The sequence below is a fragment of the Podarcis pityusensis genome (genome assembly GCF_964106645.2).
Source record: "Podarcis pityusensis genome assembly, chromosome: 2".
In the NCBI taxonomy this organism is placed as follows: Eukaryota; Metazoa; Chordata; class Lepidosauria; order Squamata; family Lacertidae; genus Podarcis; species Podarcis pityusensis.
In genome coordinates this window covers 72,822,703-72,842,705 of record NC_138029.1, presented here as the reverse complement: position 1 = coordinate 72,842,705, position 20,003 = coordinate 72,822,703, and the positions used below count along the sequence as shown (strand labels likewise).

Below are 20,003 nucleotides of genomic sequence, written 5' to 3'. Positions count from 1 at the left end.
GAGGTACTAATCTTTTATTCTGTCAGCTAACAAACACAAGCTGTTCATCAAACAATAAATAACTATCCTGCAGTACTTGAAGTCCCAAGTGTAAAGCCTGAAGGCAAAAGCAAGATGAGAATAGTGTCAGAATACCAGAATGCCAATCATAATGTTATTGACGGAAGAAACCTAATAAATGAGGGGATTAGTTAAAAGGAAGTTGAAAGGGAGAGTCAGATGTCTTCAGAACACTTGGAAGCTAATGAAACATACTGTACTAGAAGCTCAGATAAAATCTATACAGCAGATTAGAAAGGAATAAACAAAGCCAGGAAGATGCCCACCTAGTTAATGAGCAGACTTCAAGGAAACAGTAAAAGGAAGAAGCTTTCTTTTAGAAAATGGATGCCTTGTCCAAATTGGGAAAACAAAAAGAGCTTAAACTCTGGTAAAACAATAAACCAATGACAATAAACCAAGTGAATAAAATTTGAGGGAGATATTGTTCAAAACTATACAGCTTTATTTTGATCCTTTAGAATGAGGAAACTAGCCTGGGGAGCTGTCAGATTGTTAAGACAAAAGTGGTGTGAAAGAATTGCTGAATGAGAATAGGAAGATTACTGAGAAGCTGGACGAATTCACTGTGGAAGATACAGGAACTAGTATTCATTAGAGATGGCAAGAGATGAAGGTCTATGGCTAATTGACCACAGAAAAGTCACCAGATGCCACACACCCAATATGAAATCGTTGATCATCCAATTAAAATATGACCTTTGTCATTAAAACTCAATTTCCTTAAAATAATCCTGTATCAACTTTTTAAAGCTGGCAGAAAATCAGGAAATTACAAATCTATTAGTCTAACCTTTGTTCAGGGTCCTCTCATGATAATTGGTTAAAGAAGAGGCATCATAAGACAGGAATAAACAAATTGACAGTATTCACAATAGACAGAAGAAAGCAGTGGAGTCCCTCAAGGATATGTATAGAAACCAATGCGATTTAACTTATTTACATCAGGTCAAGGAGTAAGTCGTAAGGTGGCCAAGTTTTTGGATGATATCAATCAGAATGGGGCTTGAGGTAGAATGAGAAGAGCTCCTTAAGCAGGGAAAGGGATCCTATAGCCGACAGGCCAATCTTGGCCTACTAGGGGGTCCAATTTGACCTCCAATTTCCCCCAAAGCACTTCCACCTGCCAATCAGCTGATGGGCGAGGTTGAATTCTGCATTGGCTGTGCCCACCAGGTCCCCACAGGGAACTGGTATACAGTCAAAACAGCAGGATTTAACACCCCTCTCATCAGCTGATGAGCAGAGAGTTCAGTCCTGCTGGGTGGTGCTTCCCTAGTGCATTTCCTGCGGGGAGTGTGCTGGCCAAGCTGACCTCTCCCTCACGGTTGAACTCTTGACAGAGTCCCTACTCCTGTCCTGAAGGATGTCCGCAAACTGAGTGAATAGGCAAAACAAAATGGCAAGTTACGTTAACTGAAAATGGAAAAGTGATAAACACTGAGAGAAAAAATTCCACCCACCTATATGCCGGGTGGAAAACATCACTTCATTGTGATGGTTTGGTACAAAGCTGTAATACAACCGTATTTGAATATGTAAAGAATATTGTAGAGCTGGAGCAAATGCTGAAAGAGGGCACACAATGATGAGTGTATAGCACCTTCCCTACCATGGAAGGTTAAAGCAGTTGAGGCTTTTACAGGTGAACAAGAGGGATATTGTAGAAGTTGTACTGGAGAAAAACATTTTGAATAGTCTAGAGAGAATAACTAAAAACCAACCAACTAAAAACCTTCCAACTAGAATTCAGGGTCACTATTTACATTAATTGGTGATAAGATTCAGGACAGACAAAAGAAAGTACTTTTTCAAACAGCACATAATGAGCTTATGGAATTTGTTGCCGCAAGATGTTGTGATGACTTTAAAAGAGGATTAGACAGGTTTACGGAGGATAAGGCTATCAACAGCTATCAGTCATGGTAAATAAATGGAACCTCTGAATACCAGTTCCTGGGGGCAGAGGGAGGAAGCAATGGGGGAGGCTGCAGGCGGGTCTCCTAGAAGCATCTAACAGAGAGAGCCAGGGTGGTGTAGTGGTTAAGAGCGGTAGACTCGTAATCTGGTGAACCGGGTTCGCATCTCCGCTCCTCCACATGCAGCTGCTGGGTGACCTTGGGCTAGTCACACTTCTCTGAAGTCTCTCAGCCCCACTCACCTCACAGAGTGTTTGTTGTGGGGGAGGAAGGGAAAGGAGAATGTTAGCCGCTTTGAGACTCCTTCGGGTAGTGATAAAGCGGGATATCAAATCCAAAAACTCTTCTAGAGGGACCCTTCGTCTAACCAACTATTGTGTTCTTACTGATGCTGCAATTAGTGCTAGTGTTCTAGGAAAATGCCAAAATTAAAGCAACCGTTATGTAATACAGAATACAGCCTTCAGCTATTTTTTGGCACCCAGGAGGACTCCATCTTTTGCTAAGTGGGTTGGAGAGAGGGTGTTCAGGGAATGAGGGCTTTTTGTCAACCTGGGCCCCAGCCTGTTAATCAAGAAACTGAAGATATTAGCACTGTGTACAGGGAGATGCACTGAGAGTGCATCTGTAAATGACTGTGTATGTGCACACACCAAGGTGTAATCCAAGTCCAGCCTTTTAAAATATTCATTGTTGGAACGTTAATCAAATGGAAATGTCCAAGTCTACCTGCTGGGGAAATTCTCCTGCAGAAAAGGTTATTCTACAGCATGGAATATTGGATATGCAGAGAGGTGTGCAGAGTAGACATGGAGAAATAATGGCAAAACTTTGATATCATTGCTTTAGGCAATCCTCCAGTTGCACTGAGGAACACCTCCCAAAGACTGACAAGGGAGGAATATATTAAGACGTTATGCTGCATCAAAAATGTAAACAGCACTCGTTTCATCAGTAGAATTTGCCCAAGAGCATCATGATCAGTTCACACACTGAGGCAGTATCTTCAAGTCAGGCAAGAAAACACCTTAAAAATCCAAATACAACTCATGGCTGACATATATGCAAGCCTATTCTGGACAGTTGTCATTCCAGAAGTCTAACTGTCAAATGCTTTTCATGACTATTGCAGGGCACTTCAAACACTACAAAATTCCTACATGGGAAGCATGTAGGAATTAGCATGTTAGCCCTAAGTTTATCAAGCTGTTTCCTCTGGAGAGAGAAAGAGAAAGATTGAAAGCTGAACATTTCTCTCTCTCCAGAAGAAATAATTGGATTCAAAGAGCTGGATGAAGGACTCTGAATCCAAACCACTTTCTTTGCAGAGGGATAAATCCTCATTTTTTAGTGCTTCCGCCAGCATTTTGAATCCACACTGTTTCCTCTAGCCTCCTCAGCTGCACTATGGATTTCCCAATGGGGACTTCCCTAGTGCAGCCAATCCCTGCTGTTTGTAAGAGATGTGCTTTGGATTCCCAACAATCAGCTGATTGTTGGCTGTGCACTTCAGGCACCCACAACCAGTTGATTGTCGATGCTTGTAGAGATCCCTAGGTGGTGATTTGAAGCCCCAACAACCACCTAACAGCTGGGGCTTCAATGTGCCTTGCAAACCCCCATTGCGTTTTTATCTGCCCCACACCTGATGTGATATATATGACATCAGGTGCTGGGCAGATGGCCATGGCTTGGCCAAAATGGTCTGGCAGGCCTAATTAGATTCACAGGCCAAAAGTCCCCAACTAATATCTCTTTGTCCTGTTCAGTGTCTGCTCAGATATATGCAACACTGAAACTTACAGACACAAAAAGCCAAGTAAATACAGCTGGTGTTTCAAAATGACACTGTGTGAGTCTAAAGCATGCAGGAGAGGGAGAAAACAGAGGTACTGGGACATAAGTTGATGGGATAAGTCCTTGGATGTCTGTTATCACTCATCTACTAAGTACTCTGAGGATAAAATTGCTTGCATCTGTGGCAACCTGCACTCTGCATTCTTGTGGATCTGCAATGAATACATCCAGAGTGCCATCTATTCCTTTTTCATGAAATGACTTTCAATTGCTGAGACAAGGACCGGAGCCAATTACCTGTTTGGTACGACCATCTTGCTTACTATATCAAGCAGGAGAGTGTTTGACCAGTTGGCTCCAGGAAGTGATAAATGTTCCATGAAAAGAGGGGTGTGTGTGCAATCCTGATTACCTTGAAGACAATGGTTACATGGTCATTCCCTAAGAAGGCTCCTTTGTGTCCACAAGACTTTCCCCCCCTCTGTTAGCTGGTCACAAACATTCCCATTAGGGGAAAGCTGCTTAAGTGCAACTGCAGACATTCTTGGATGACACAAATTCTTTGGACCCACCCGAATCCTTTTTCTGACCTGGTTTTGTCATTGAAATAGCATTGGTTGTCCTGAGGAACGAACTCAGGGTGTAGGGTTGGGATACTGCAAAACCCTGTCAATTTTCCTGGGCCTCTCAGCAGCTATCAATATAATCAATCATGGTATGTTTCTGGAAAGGCTGTCTGAAGTCAAGATTGGGGGGACTTTTTTCCATAGTATTTCAGAAGGTGGTGCTGGGGACTGCAGCTCTGTCTCTGGTGTTCTGCCAGGTTTCATTCTGTCCCCATGCTGTTAACATCTGAGGGAAGTCACCCATAAATTTGGGGTGTGGTATGTACAGTATTCTAGTCTGTCTGCCATGGGAGATGCTATGTTGCCTGTTCTGGATGCGGTTGCACTCCCCCTTAAGAATCAGGCCTGTAGTCTGGGGGTGCTATTAGATTTAGTCTTATCCATAGTGGCCCAAGTGGTCTCAGTGACACAAAGATAAGCCAGAGATAGTTGTTCTTGATTTTGGCACAGTCTTTTTTTAAACTACTGCAATGTTCTGTACTGGGGACTGCACTTGAAGGTCGTTTAAAAACTGCAATTAGTTCAAAACATAACAGCAGGTTTATTGACTGGGACCACTTTGCAATAGAAAACATTTATTAGCACTTGTACTGGTTTCTCACAGCTGCAAACTGTAATGTTAAGACTATCTGGAAAACCTGTGTTGCCTACCACAAGAGCTTGACAGAGCAAGAATACAGATGTACAGCCTGCTAGAGCCAGAAAATTAGAATGCTTCCTAGATTAACAGCCCACCCCCCAATGTCTGGAAGCACCTTTCCATTGCAATTTATCAGCTTTCCAAAATATAGATTTCTTATGTCTGTGTAGAAAAGGATATGACTGACGAAGGTGAGTTGATGGACATTTTAGGGAATGGGATACGATTTCCCCTTGCGCAGCTGTCCTGGCAGGTACTAAAGCGAAAGATCTCATGACAATTCCCACATGGATGTCTTGTTTTCATATGTACTAATGAAGGGAAAGTTCCTCTGAGATGCCACGTAGGAGTTCCTTAGCAGCTAACAACATGTTTTTCCCAAAGCACAAAAGGCTATTTTTCTTTATTGCCACTAGATGGCACAAGAGAGAACACACAGCTTCTCCGCTTGCATGGGTTTTTAGGATGCAGAAAAGGGAGCACTTGCTATTTTGGACTTGGGTGTGTTCAGTATCTTGCTGATACTGAACCACACCACGGAGTATCAAACATATATTAAAGACGAAGCAAAAGAGATTGCTGTAAGAGGGTAGACATAATGCAATCCTATATGAGAAGAATTGCTGCAGTTGGTAGGTAGGAAAAGCTGAGAAGTATAATAAAAGCACAAGACTTTATATACAAAATATGTTAGGAATGGAGTTCATTATGTATTTCTTGCACAAATTCAGTAAGGATGCTGTGCAATTCAAAACTAGACTTTGCTCCTGAAGACCAGGATGCCAATCTGCAATGTTGTATGAGTGAGATGTGATGGTCCTCTCTTTAAGATGTCTGTAGATTGCCTGAAGATGTTCTAGTATCTGATATCATACTGGGAACATAAGGAGTAGCAGTGGATTCTTTCACGCTGTGGGGTATAATAATAATAAATGTATTCATACCCTGCCTGTTTCCCTGACAGGGACTCAAGGCGGCTTACGGACAAAATAAGAATAGCCAAAAGCATAGAAAAAAATACAATAATTAAAACCAATTAAACATTAATGATATTAAATATCTATCTACCCATCCATCTATCAGAGATCTATTAAAAACATACAGCTAATTATAATAAAAACAGCACCTGCCCTTTCATAAAAGCCGACAGTTCCCCAAAGCCTGTTGGAATAAGAAGGTATTCACTTGCCAGTGGAAGGACAACATGGAGGGAGGCATAATAACTTCTGCAGGGAGGGATTTCCAAAGGCCCTCTCTCGCATCCCCACCAAGCATACCTGTGAGGGTGGCAGGACCAAGAGAAGGGCCTCACCTAAAGATCTCAGAACCTGGGAAGGTTCGTATGAGGGAATACAGTTTTTCAGATAGCCTGGACTTTGTATATATATTCATGCCTTATATACAAACCACACATTAACATCCAGTAAGAGGGAATACATTTCTCAAAGGTTAAGACAGAGGAATCATTTTAAGTATAGTGAAGGTGGTTTGGAAGTGCCTTTGCTGTATAGAAAATGCATAAACCTTTCAATGTCTTGAAATGAACTCTGAAAAAGTGGTTCTGGAAATTTTCAGCATGTCAAGTGAAAGCAGGCTGCAGTCAGCAGCAGAGCTAGTCGCTTGGGGACCCGGACCCATGCCGTGCACCTAGGGGCGAGTGGCATGGCGGCAATCCACCTGGGGGGCAGATTGGCACAGTAGCGATCCGCCCAGGGGGGCGATCAGCATGGTGGTGATCTGCCCAGGGGGGATTTTGATACCCTTGTCAGGGATGAGATCCGGGGCGGACCGCCCCCCCCTTCCTATGCCCCTGGCTGCAGTGGGTACTTACTGGTCAATGTCCACTACCTCACCAATCCTTAAAGCAATTTTATAATTATTTTCAGTGTCTTCATGGTTTTATCTTATTTTAGCAATTTTTTGGGTTTAAAAATGTGGGCACTCTGCTTGAAGGAGAGGAGCATGATTAAGAGCATCATGCATTTGACTTGCATGTCTGTGAAGAAAGTTGCAAAACAAGCTTTACATGGAGAGTGAGGGACCAGCTGTGACCAATAAGCCTGTTGTCTTATCTTCACGGGGACTTTAAAGCAGCTCTCCTTCATTCCTGCTGCATACAGTGATTACGTGATAAGCGGGGGCCTTTAAACAGAAAAGCAGAAATATCATCAGACTTCTCTTACTTATCAGACAAGCGGCAATCTTACCTGGCTACCAGGAAGCAACGCGTGCTGATACAAGGAGAACCTGTCTTTTGCAGACTCCTCTGATGTTGGGCTGATGGGCTTGGGGTCAGATAAGGACCGCTGCATGGTTTTGATGGGGCGAGGTAGGGTCTGCTGGCGCTGGGTGGTGTCGGCTGTGAAGTGCTTCTGCGGGGTCACGTGGGCCTTGTTGAGCCTCTCGCTGGTTGTGAAGGAAGACTCTAGCAGCCGATGTGGGGACAGGGGCGAGACTGGGGAGTAGAGCACTTGGGGGGACTTGGGAGGCTGACGGGTCACCAGCTGAGACAAGGAATCTGTCGGCAGGTGGGATTGGTAGCCAATTTCAAGTGGGTCGGGCTTCTTCTTCCCCAAGGCCTGCTGTCGGACCGAATGGGGATCCAGGGGGCCTGTGCTTACGATCTGGATGTTGGAGGAGTAAGGCGTAATCGTCGTAGGCACAGTGAGCTGGGGGATCACGATGCCTGGCTGTGGCTGCGCTTCCGGCTCCGTCTGGCAAGCCAGGCTCTCTCCTCGCTGGGTCTTCTCGGGGGCAGAAATGTATTTCACGATCTCCACCTTGGGGTCAGGGGTGGTGATGTGGATGGAAGGGGACACTCGGTGGAGCTGGTCAGGTTCGGTTTGCACAGAGCAGTCACTGATGGTCTGGATCGCTATGCTAGCCGTGCCTTTGGCCGAAGAGTCTGGCTTGCTTTCTGCGTTGGAGTCTGAGTGCCGCGAAAAGCGGGAGCGCCGGCGCCGCACGGGCTGCTCCCACTCGCCATTGTCTTCCTCGTCAGTCTGCACACTGCAGTCAGTGCTGCGCCGGGTCCGCCGGCGGCGGGATGCATAGAAGCGCTCCTCCCCATCTTCCTCATCCGTCTGCACACTGCTGTCTGTGATCTTCTTCACGGCAACATATGGCTCGTGGCCTGGCTCCTTGTCATAAGCATCCCGGAGGCGCGGCATGGAGTTCCTCTTCTTGATCCCCCGACCGGCTTCCCACTGGTCTTCCGTCTGCAGGGACATTTCAGAGGCTGAGTTGGTGAGAGGCCTCTGGAGTCCAGGGTAGCGAGGCTGCCCTTGCCCGTCTTGCCCTGGGGCCGCAGTAGCTATAAATGCTTGGTTCATGGGTGGCCAGTATTGCCCATTTTGAGCAAGGGTCCGCTGCATTTCTATGGTGATCTCTGACGCGGCCTGGGGAGGGAGCCTCCCCGAAGGGTCACAGACAGGAGGGAAGGTGCTCTTCTGCCTCTTCTGCTCCTCCAGTTGGTGCTGCAGCTGCTGCTGCAATTGCTGGATCTGCTCCAGCTGCAAGCGCTGCTGGGCCAGCTGCTCCCGCTGCAGCACAAACTGGACTTGGCGCTCCTCCTGCTGCTGTTGCAGGACCTGGTGCTTTATGGACTGCAGCTCCTGGATCTCCCTGTGCATCAGCAGCTGCTCCTTCTCTCTGTGCCTCTGCAACTCCACTCGCTCCCGCTCCAGCTCCTCGTGCAGCCTCATCTGCCTCAGTTTCTCCAGCTCGACTCTCTCCCTCTCAATCTGGAGGATGTGCTCCTGCTGCTTCCTCTGCCTCTCTTCCTCCTTCTCCTTTTCTTCCCTTTCTGTGGCTGCTTTGCTGGCAATGCTGGGCTGGGTAGCTTCGGCCTGTTTCTGGGTTGGTGGTGGTGGTGGTGGTGGTGGAGGCGGCGGTGGCGGTGGCTGCTGCTGTTGCTGCTGCTGTCCTTGGCTGGCATCCCTGACAGTACTCTGCACCCCAGAAGTCACTGCAGCAGCCTCCTCTCTGCCTTTCTGCTCTGGCCTTTGCAAGGCGACAGCAGTCGGAGCCGAGGGCTTGGAAACTGGTGCTGGGCTTACGCTACTGGCAGCAGTGCTGGCTGCAGTGGTGCTAACAGGCTTCCCCAAATACATTGGTGTTTCCATTACTGAAGATGTGGGAGCCGCTGGGAGTCTGCTGGGCACTGGATAACGATACAGACCTTGGGATGCAAGGGGGATCCTGGGAGCAACTAGAGGCACTCTGGTCAAGCTGGCCAGAGGGACAGCTGTGATACTGCCTGGGGCATAGGGTCTATATAGGCCTCGGAGCATGGGGCGCAGCACAGAAGCTGGCTGGGTAGTGATGGGGAGAGTTGATGCGATTGGTGTGTTGATGGTTGAATAAATCATGCCATCAGCAGCTCGGACGGTGGCTGTGGAAGGGAGTCCCTGTCTGACAGCTCCAAGTCTGGAGAGGTTGTACTGGGCTAGGTTTCCATAGCCTTGGCCAGACTCTGGGAAATTTGGCTTGTACATCATGTTTGATTTCATGGCACCCTGCTGGGCCGAGATGCCTCCGCCCCCTCCTGGCCCATACTGTCCATATTGGAGAAGATCTGAGTTGTTCGTATGCCGTCCACCGTACTGGTCCATAGAGTTGAGTGCTGCACACATTCGGCTGATTTCTCGGGCTGTTGTGGCGCTATAATGAGCCAGGCTGGCTTCCTGGAAATTTGCCAGATCCCCTCTTAGCGAATACCTGTAGTCAGAGTAGATATTGGAGGCCGAGCTATATCTCCGCATTGGGTAGGAATGGCTCAGCAAGTCACTCGGCTGCCTGAGGTCAGAGAAAGAGCCGTACTGCATTCCGTGCCCCATGTAGCCTCCCTCGGTGAAGCTGTGGCTGTATGGAGGTTTCATGGTGGTCAGATCCACAGCGGAATCCCCAGCAGGAGCATTGAAGGGCTGCCCTCCCTTAACTGGGTAATAGTTCAAGCCCATTTCAGAAAGGTTTGTATCTGACATTGAGGAATACAGTCTCCCAAACAGGCCATGATGGTAGAACCTGTGCTCCTCGTACGGATTAGGCCCTGGTGCTGCTTGTTCTCGATAAGGATATGCCTCTGCCACCTCCTGTTCTCTGCTGCCATAGTACTGGCCACTAGGCTTGTCGGCGCTTGCTGCATCCCCAACATTTTTCTCTGGCACCTTGGAAGAAGGGTTAAAAGCCCCAGTGCAGCTGCCTCCAAAGGGAAATTTGTACACTACGTCACAGCATGCTATTTGACTTTCAGGCTTCATCCCTGTGAGATCCAAGGCATTGGGAGGAGGTTCCTCTTTGATGAGTTTGGTGACAGGGCCTGCTGCAATATCATCCATCTGCACCATCATAACCTGGGATTTCTTAGTCCCAATGGTGACTGGGGGTGTCTGAGTTTTCAGTTCCACTGGGATCCCTCTATACACCTCTGAACTTTGGTCCTGAGGAAACGGTCTGGGAATGGCACTCACAATATTCTGTGCATTGTTGGTCTGACTGATCAGGGCATCTTTTTTCATCAAGGATGTCATCTGGTTGGGCAAATTGTATCTTGCAAATTTCGCTTGCTGTGGACCTGCGGCTTCTGGACGGCCTGCAGAAGCAGAAATTCCAGTGCCGCTACCAACTCCTCTGAAAGTACCAGTCTGAACTGCTTGTTCTACCTGCTTAATGTGTGTCAGGCAGACAGGACTCCCCGTCCCTTGACCAAAGTCCACTCTGTTCTGGAAAGGGTCTCCATAGACCGCAGGATGCTTTGGCTGAGACACAAGCATGGAAGATGCAACAGTGATGCTGACTGTGGTGGCTGTGCTTATGATAGCGTGGGGCTGTTCCTGGGCATTAAGGTTGATAATTAAGGGTTGGATGGTGCTGGACTGCCGACTCGGTGACTGGTCCATAGTGAGGCAGTATTTTCTGCTCTCTGTAGCTAGGGATGTGAGATCCATCCCTTGGTCTGTTATAATGATTGGAGCTGACTTTATTGCAGTCCGCAGGTCCACAATATTACTACCAACTGGTCTGGGTCCAGGTTCTACTCTGGATGTCCCAGGTATTGATGATATCCGACACAAAGAAATGTTCTCTGCAGGCAGCGTTCCCCAGCTATACACACCAGGCATGCTGTCAGCAGCAGTTGTTTGCACTTTCTGCATTGCAGCACTAGGAGCAGAGGCTCTTTCGAGAGCTGATTGGGTCTTCGTGTAAGTGGACTGCAGCTGCTCTTGTTGGAGTTGCGCTGCATGGATTACTGTCTGACTGTAGCTATGCTGGCGGCCTTGCCGAGTTGGAGAGGAGGCTGGTGAAATGGAGGAACTTACGCCAATCGGCTTGGTCTGAATGGCTGCATCCGCTGCTAATGTGATGACCATACAGGGAGATTCTTGTGATGATTGTTGCCGAGCAAGGCGAGGGGAACTCGATCGGTAAGGAGTTTGTGTTCCTTGAGCTACCATTGGAGAAGAGGTTGACATAGCGGTAGTCGTGGGGGCATCGTAGGCGAGAACCGGGCTATGGGTTTGGGTGGAAAACTCTGCAGTTGATTTAACCCCCATCCCTGAACTGGGTGGCACCCCAGCTCTAGGAACAGAATGAGTTGGGCTCTGAGTAGGAGAAGAAGGGGAAAGTGGTGGGCTTGAGCTTTTGAAGTAGGAATATGTTTTAGGTGTCGACATGGGTCCAGTGGACTTGTCAGTCATGCTTTGGAGTTTTTCTCTTGCTGATGGCCCACTAATCTCTGCAACGCTCCTGACCCTGGAAATATTTTCTGTTTGACAACCATAGCTGGCTGTTACTTTTGTTTGAGTATAACTTCGGCTAGTAGTGGACACGGATGGTGCGTCTGAGCCACTCAGAGAAGTCGGAGAGCTATAGATTCGTGGTGCACTTGCAGGACTGGAAACAACAGTGGTGACGGTGCTAGTTCCTTTAGCATACGTGTAGGGCGTTGTTACGCTCTTTGAAACTGAACTAGGTGCTGTGGGTGAGCTATGAAGCTTTGGCTGCTCCTGACTCTCCTTTGCAAAATGCTGAGTGACTCGAACATCAGGGATTATTCTGCCTGCGCTGCTTTCAGTGGAGGAAAAGGAGACAGGAGCAGACAACTGGGTTGGGCTTGTCCCAGGAGTGAGTGGGCCACTTTCATAAGCACTCTCTGCATTCAGAAACTGCTTTTCTTGATAAGCATCTTCTCTCCCTTTCTTCTTTACTTCCTGTTCAAGGGTCAAATCCAGAGAAGAGGATTGATGCATCCTGGAGATATTCTGTGATGTCTGAAGGATTTCTTCATAAACTGCCCCAGATTTGGAAAGTTCATTCTGATAGTCTGCTTGAGAGGAGTCTAAATTCCGGCCGTCATAGCTGTAATCATCTATGTATTGGTATTCGAAATTATTTTGGCCTTCTGAACCACGATAGCCCACTTGCTGGAAGGTGTTGCTGTAGGAGACGCTTTGCTGGGATGGTTGCTGCTTCTGAAACATTTCTGCCTTCCTCATCATCTCTTCATAAGCTTCTTCCGCACTTTTCAGGGGCTTGTTGGAGGGGTAACCAGAGCCAGCAGTTTTTTCTGTTGGAGAATAGAGGGACATAAATGTTGGGAGGTTGTACTCGCTGCCAGACTTGTACAGCTTGGAGGCAATGACATCAAACCCCTCTGCCTCGGAGTCAATGGAAGGAGAATATTCCGAACAGGAAGATCTGTGCAGTTCCTCCATCTCTGCAGCCTGACGCAGTTCCTCGGTGGGTGATGCATCTTCAATGGGAGACAGATTGCTGGGTGGCGTTTTAGACCTTTCCCTCCTCCTCTGTGCCCTCAGCTCTTCTTTATCTCTCTTTGTTTTCCGAGCCGTGCTTCGGATGCGCTGCTGTTCTACCTCTCGCATTTTTTCCTGTTCTCGCAAGAGCTCCTCCTCCTCCCGCAGCTCTTCTTCCTCGGAAGAATCTTCTATGGTTGGCAGCAGAGGTCCGTGGGAGCGATGCCGGGCTTTCCTTTGCTGCTTGACCTCTTCCAGCCTCTGCCTGCGACTAGGGCTGCTATCGCTGTCCTCCTCCAGGGAAGAGATGGAGGTGGGGGAGGTTCCTGATGTGTAACTGGGTGTTGTTGCTGGCAAGGTGGAAGAATATTCGCCTCTTGACCTGTCTTCTGGGGATCCCGTCAGGCTTTCCATCTCCAGTTCAGGTTCTCTGTCCAAGCTGATGTCTGCCTCTTGGCTGATCTCCATGTCTCTGCCATAGTTGTTAGTGCTGTTTAACTCAATGGTTTTGAAACGCCGCAAACCTCCCTGAGATGCAGCCATGTCTTCCCCCTCAGTACTTTCCAGCTCTTTTCTTTCCTCCTCATATATGCTGCCGGAGCTGTGAGGCAGGCGTCTCTTGGATAAGGCGGCCTCCCTGCTTTTCTCCGAGTCAGGCTTGTGCCCGTTTTTTGCAACGCTATATTTTACACGATCGTATTCCTCCTCCTCCTCCAGGTTATCTTCCTCTGCGCTCATCTCCAGGAGTTGCCTTCTCATGAACTCTTCGTCAGTCATTGCAGGTTCTTTGCTTTTCTGCCTTGTTGGTACGATGGAGAACTCTCCTTCGCTGCTGTCCTCCACGTAGTCGTGGCGTAGCTTGCTGCCGAAGTCATCTGAAGATTCCATGCTGTCCCTCTGCTCCTTCTGGTTCTCCCATTCTAGAGAGTCTTCATCTTCTTCCATGATATCTTCTAGCTCCTCATCAGAATCAAAGGCTTCTGGGGTGATAGAAAGGGACCGTGGCCTCTGCCTTTCCCTCTGCTCCTCTCGTAATTCATGGTATGTTTTACCTCTGTCTGTTGGCTCCTGAGCCAGCCCCTTGGACTCCAGTAGGGGCCGCATGCTGCTTTCCAGCTTAGTGAGTTCCGAAGGACTTGGAGGGCTCGGCTCTACAATTCCGGTTTCGTTTAGTTGTTCTCCTTCTTGCTGCACTAAGCCCGTGATCTCACTCTGGGAACTGGATATGCCATCAGATGAGTAGCCAGTGTCACTCAAGCTTTGAGGGCTACGAGACAGGTCTGGTGGATAAGGCTTACTGGATTCCTACAAAAGAAGAGAAAACAAATTCCATTAGATGCCATTAAAAGAGACTTTTATGAGCACAACCCAGTTTATCACATAGGCTTGCAGAAATCCTGAGCTATAATTAACTTGGACATCATGAAGGGACATAAAAATTTGAAGGAAAAAAAAACTACAACACAATAGCCACAATTTAGCAAGTAACAAAAGTGTTATCCCTCACTTTAATAATAATTTTAAAAATTAAGAAGGGAAGGGCTCCTAAACTCAGGAGTCATAAGCAAGTAAAAAGGTAAAGGGACCCCTGACCATTAGGTCCAGTCGTGACCAACTCTGGGGTTGCGGCGCTCATCTCGCTTTATTGGCTGAGGGAGCCGGCGTACAGCTTCCAGGTCATATGGCCAGCATGACTAAGCCACTTCTGGCGAACCAGAGCAGCGCACGGAAATGCCATTTACCTTCCCGCCGGAGCGGTACCTATTTATCTACTTGTACTTTGACGTGCTTTCGAACTGCTAGGTTGGCAGGAGCAGGGACCAAGCAACGGGAGCTCACCCCATCACGGGGATTCGAACCGCCGACCTTCTGAAGTACCGGTAATTTATTTTTAAGCTTGCACCCCACCCTCTCTCTCAATACTCAGATGTCAAAGAATGTAAGCAAAGCTATCAAGTTTAGAAACAAAAATCCGGCACCCTTGCAAATTAACATGAAAGAAGTATCATTGCATGATGCATTTAATTAAAAATTCCTTCTTGCCAAGTTCATGACAGTAAAGCAAGACGGACAGGACCTTTCACGCAATCCATTTACAATCTAATAAATGAACAGCTCTTAGTCATTTGTTGCAGATGTCATTCTTCCAGGAAGCACTTCTGGTTTTGAGAAACAATATATTTTCCCAGAACCCAAATTGAAACATTTTGCTGCTAGGAAAATGTGATTCCCCTCAACTCTGTGTTAACAAAATCAGAATTATTCTGATTGCTCTGATTGTCATTCATTAACTATGATCAGGGCTTTTTCCCCCAGCCAGAACTCGCCAGAACTCAGTTCCAAAACCTCTCAGGTGGGCATGGTGAGTTCCAGCACCTCTTTTTCTAGAAAAACAGCACTGATTATGATCAATTTACATCTCTTTCTTAAAAAAAAAACACCTTTATTATTTCATGCTATACACTTAGATATTTCTTTAAAAATTAAATTATGTCTAAGTGTAGCCCAAGTCTTCAACATGCTAAGCCTTACTGCATCTGTTTGCTTCTGACAGGTCTGGATTTCAGCAAGTCCCTAGGAACAAACAAAACATTTGTAAAATCCAAATAGCTGGCTCTGCAGTTTTGTAAATCTGTGCTCTCTTGTTGTCAACCCAGGGGCTAAGATGACAGTGTCTTATTGGCTGGTTCCTTTCCTTTTAAAAAGGACCATCTGGTTTGCCCAAGGCTGGTTGGCTCCAAAGTTGTATGCTCTAGCATTTTTTGTAGCCTGAAGTCTAGCAAAAATATAAATGTTCCTTTTGCAATAAGAAGGAGCACAAACCTTGAAATCCTACAAGTTAAGACTGCAAGAATTACCTTGCTGGACCAGGCCAAGGTTTATCTAGTCCAGTAATGTATTACCAACAACAGCCAGGAAGGCCCTCCGAAAGCTCACAAGTCAGGTATGATTGTAATGGCCTCAGCACCTGGTTCTCAGAGGTACAGGACCTCTGAACATGGAGTTTCCATACAGCTATCATGGCCAACAGTTGTTAATAAGCACTATTTTCAAAATTAATGCCTAAGTTGACTATTTTTCATGTACAAATCTGCAGATTGGTGAACATTTGTAGGGAAGTTTGGATCACCATTGTTCGTGACCCCAGCAACTACCCAATTTGTGTGTACAGCTCTATTTCAGCTCTATTTGTTCAAATACTTGCTTGGTGTGTACCTCTTCAAATGTGGGCTGGAAGATTAATTGTCAAGAATATTGTAAAAAAAATATCCCAAACTTGACAGCCAGCTGTCAAAAGACCATTATTCTCTGGTGTGGAAGAATGGCTATTGGAGTATTTAAATATCTTTAATATACTATAAAGTGATGTGGCACTGTTAACAACACTGTTAATTTCTTGGTGTGGCAAATAAATTAAGCTGCCATTGTTGGTTCTAGTCCTGTGATTACAATTTCTCCTGCATTTCTTTCAACCATTCTCCATAAAATAATGGGTAAAAGGGAAATTGCATTCAAAATTTTTCAGAGGAGGTTTTTTTTAATATATAAAAGGATGTAATTCTCCTGGATAGGGTGCAGAGCATTTGGGCAATGGGGCCATGATATAATCAGGACAGGACCTGACATTCCTGACTAACTGCTGGCAGTCTGAGGCTTCTTATGCCAAAGAATTAGAGTAATTTGGAAGCAATATACTTTTTTCAAGCAACTACAGAGTTAGGTTTTTTTAAATAGGTGTTTGGCAAAAGCTGCCACAAGCCAGTCATGATCTGACACCTCCTCCCAAAACCAAACCAAACATTTGCCCAAAGAGCTGGAAAAGTAGGCTTCTTCAAAACTAAAAATATGCATCACTCAATATTAGCTTTCCTCTTCCTTTCACACCACCCACCTTTGCTCACTCTCTCTTAAGGGTTTCTTTGCTCATGCCTAGGATAAAATATAATGAGCCTCTTCTGCCCCAGTAATTCAGCAGCTTCCTGCAGGCTGCCAGCCTCTATAAATAGAGCAGAAGTGAGGATCCTGCTCCATATTCTGCCCCCCCCTAAAAATACTTACCCTTCTGCTCCTTCGCAGTCTTGCTCCACCTTGTGCTCCACCCATGCAAATACCTGATGGACATTTGTCTTTGTTTGATAAAGAAGGCATTGTGATTGTGGGGCACAAACTCCACCTCCATTCTTTTCTACAAATTCCTTACAGCAAAAATGCGTCGAAAAGGGCATTTCAGAAATGTTGCTGCAGTTCAGCTAAGCGTTATGTTTATTCCCAGGGCTCCAGTAAAGTTTATGGTGACTGAAATCCCACATACAGCAGTGAATATTTTAAATCTTCACACAGAACTTGTGGAACTTATAATTAGAATTTGAGATCAAGAAGGGAATTTTATTCATGCCCTGAATAGCAAGAGGCTGAAGATCTTAATTCCTGCACTTCAGATGCCAAGACCAGGTGACAAAATAACAAGAGAGGACAAAAGACCAGCTAATCAGTGTCTCTGGAGGCAGCAACCACTCTGTGGAGTTTAATTTCAGGGGTTGACAATTTTGCAGAGAAAGCCCAAGAGATTGAAGCAAGGGACAGTGGCACAAATAAAAGTGTGTTTTTAATCAATACCCCAATCAAAGCATTGGCAGCAGGATTGGTATTGCATAACTGGAGATTCCTACAAAGCCCTAACCAAATTAGTGTTAAATGTCATCTAGGCTAATGCTTACTCCCTACTTGCAGTTCAGGGGGGCTGAGAAGAAGAAGAAGAAGAAGAAGAAGAAGAAGAAGAAGAAGAGGAGTTTGGATTTGATATCCCGCCTTTCACTCCCCTTCAGGAGTCTCAAAGCGGCTAACATTCTCCTTTCCCTTCCTCCCCCACAACAAACACTCTGTGAGGTGAGTGGGGCTGAGAGACTTCAGAGAAGTGTGACTGGCCCAAGGTCACCCAGCAGCTGCAGGTGGAGGAGCGGGGAATCGAACCCAGTTCACCAGATTAGGAGACTACCGCTCGTAACCACTACACCACACTGGCTCCCGGCAGAAGGCAGATCCTTCAGCTGTAGTAAACTGAAATTAGTCAATGTGAACAATTGATTAAAAACAGAAGCAAAAAGAGTCTGCATAAAGAACAGCAGAAACACCAGCTTGCTGTGAAGTCCTCTGGGAAGTATCTTTGCTGTCCGTCCTGGGAGGGGCCAGGAGAGGGGAAAGCGGAAACATCGAAATGACATTCTGATGCTGAGTATTGGGGCCTTGCCCTCTGCACTCTCCTCCTTCTTTCCATCTTTCTGCTTCTTCTGCTAGCAAGAGCTTTTCAGTTATCCCTCAAGCACTCAATTTCACCTTTGTTTTTTCTCTGGAGCATCTCACAATTAGCCTCACACTGTGCAGGTGGCACCTAACACTCCACCTCCTCTGCTGGCACTTTCATTCTCTCTGCTAAACTCTGCTAGTTCTCGGTAACCCCTATTATTACCCAATAGCGAATGCTATTAAAAAGGAACAGACACTGACTTCACAGGTGCAAATGTGATTCACAGGTAGCCATTTTGACTCCTACCAGCTTTTGCTAGATAACCCCCGCCACACACCCACACAAAAGCTGCTTTTAAAACATAAAGAGGTCTATTAGGATGCAGCTACATACATATGAGTGTAACATGTAGTTTGAACCTAAGGCTGCAAAGGCATTACACTAGGGTCAGAAGGAAGAAAAAAGACTCTCTGAAAGGTCTTCTCTGTAAAACATGCCTTACATCACTGTGCATAAACAAACACTCTTGTCATTTCTGCTATTACAAACTACCCAGGAGGGTCACCGGACTACTGTGCTTGGCCCCACAAACAAACAGTGCTGTGATAGGTGAAACCTCTCTGTGCATAGGAGGTACACTTATGAAAGATGCTGGAGACAAATAACAAGCACCTTCATGTCCTGCAGTTCTTGCATTTGGACTAAAGCATTACAACTAGAAGAAACTTGCCAGCTAGGGTAGAGCCACTACACAGGCTTCTGGCAGGTGACCCACTGTGGCTTATTTGGAGGCAGAGGAGGAGGCAGTGGGTAGATGCAAACGCACCAGCAGGAGCACCACATTGGCTCTGCCAATGAGTTTGCACTGTGCTGACCTCCCCACCATCTTGGCACCTTCAGTTCCACCTCACCTGGTGATGTGCTTCTGATTACCACACAAAAGCCTATGTTGTTACAGTTACAGTAGCCTATGTTGTTGATGTTAAAGTATAATGTCACCCAAAAATAATCATGCTTTCTCCATTAATTGATTAAGAAGACTCTTGAAATTAACTCCATACATTTTTGAAACTAGTATATGTTCAATCCAGTTATGCTTCGAGGCATTGGTGTTTCGAAAACCCAGGGATGTTTTTAAAAATAGCAAGCAATGAAGTGGAGGAACAAATCTTAGCAAGGGGGAAAAAACCCAAAAAGAGACTTCTGCAAATATGGTGCATTTGTGCGAAGAGGCCTGTTGGATAGCAGACCATGTCTCTATCATCCCCTGCCTGACTGCCAGCTAAAAACACTTTAATAAACTGCCTCCTGTTGGCTTTTAGGTTTGGTATCAGCTACTCAAAAGAAACCTCTTATAACTAAACCATTGTGTCCAGTGGAGCGATGCTTACCTCCTGTTCTCGTGTTTTCTGAGACTCGGATACGGTCGTGCTATCTTTGATATCCGCTTCTGGTTTTGTGGCCATAGTTTTCCCCTTTGGCAATGGACTTTCAGAAGCTTTGGGAGGCTCTTCGGGTAGTTTGGGCAGTGGCTTTCCTTCTGATGGAGCAGGAGGCTTTCTGTCTTGGACAGCGGTTGGTAATTTGCTCGGTTCTGAAGTCCTGAGATGGTTTGCTTGTGAAAGGTGCCTGTCGTGAGGAGCTGACATTTCAGGTTGCTGAGGAGCTCCTCTCTGTTGCTGACCAATTCCTCCGGGTTGGTGTCGAGGGGATCCAGTTGGCTGTTGCTTTGGAGCAGGCAGTGGCATTGGAGCAGGGTCTCCTAGGCTTCCTTCTAGCAGCCTCTGAGTTTGGCAGTTCAAACACAGCCATTCATTTTTCTGAAATAAAATGGAAGAAACAAACAAACCAGGAATGAAATCCACATTTCATTCAAGATCAGCATGAAGATACCTCTCCTATGGAATGCAACATACTTCCTTCTCTCTGAGGTAAACATAATTATTTCCACTTTACATTATG

At 46.3% G+C, this 20,003-nt stretch overlaps 1 protein-coding gene across 4 annotated transcripts in view; it reads right to left on the bottom strand.

Moving 5' to 3' along the window:
• Positions 1–20,003, bottom strand: part of BSN (bassoon presynaptic cytomatrix protein) — a 196,539-nt gene that overhangs the window by 19,078 nt on the left and 157,458 nt on the right. For all 4 annotated transcript variants that reach the window (XM_080996376.1, XM_080996375.1, XM_080996378.1 and 1 more), the window contains exons 4-5: positions 19,433–19,861; positions 7,250–14,101 (exon numbers count right to left, since the gene is read on the bottom strand). In XM_080996376.1, coding sequence (XP_080852502.1) covers positions 7,250–14,101; positions 19,433–19,861 — 7,281 coding nt within the window. The remainder of the gene's footprint in view (positions 1–7,249; positions 14,102–19,432; positions 19,862–20,003) is intronic.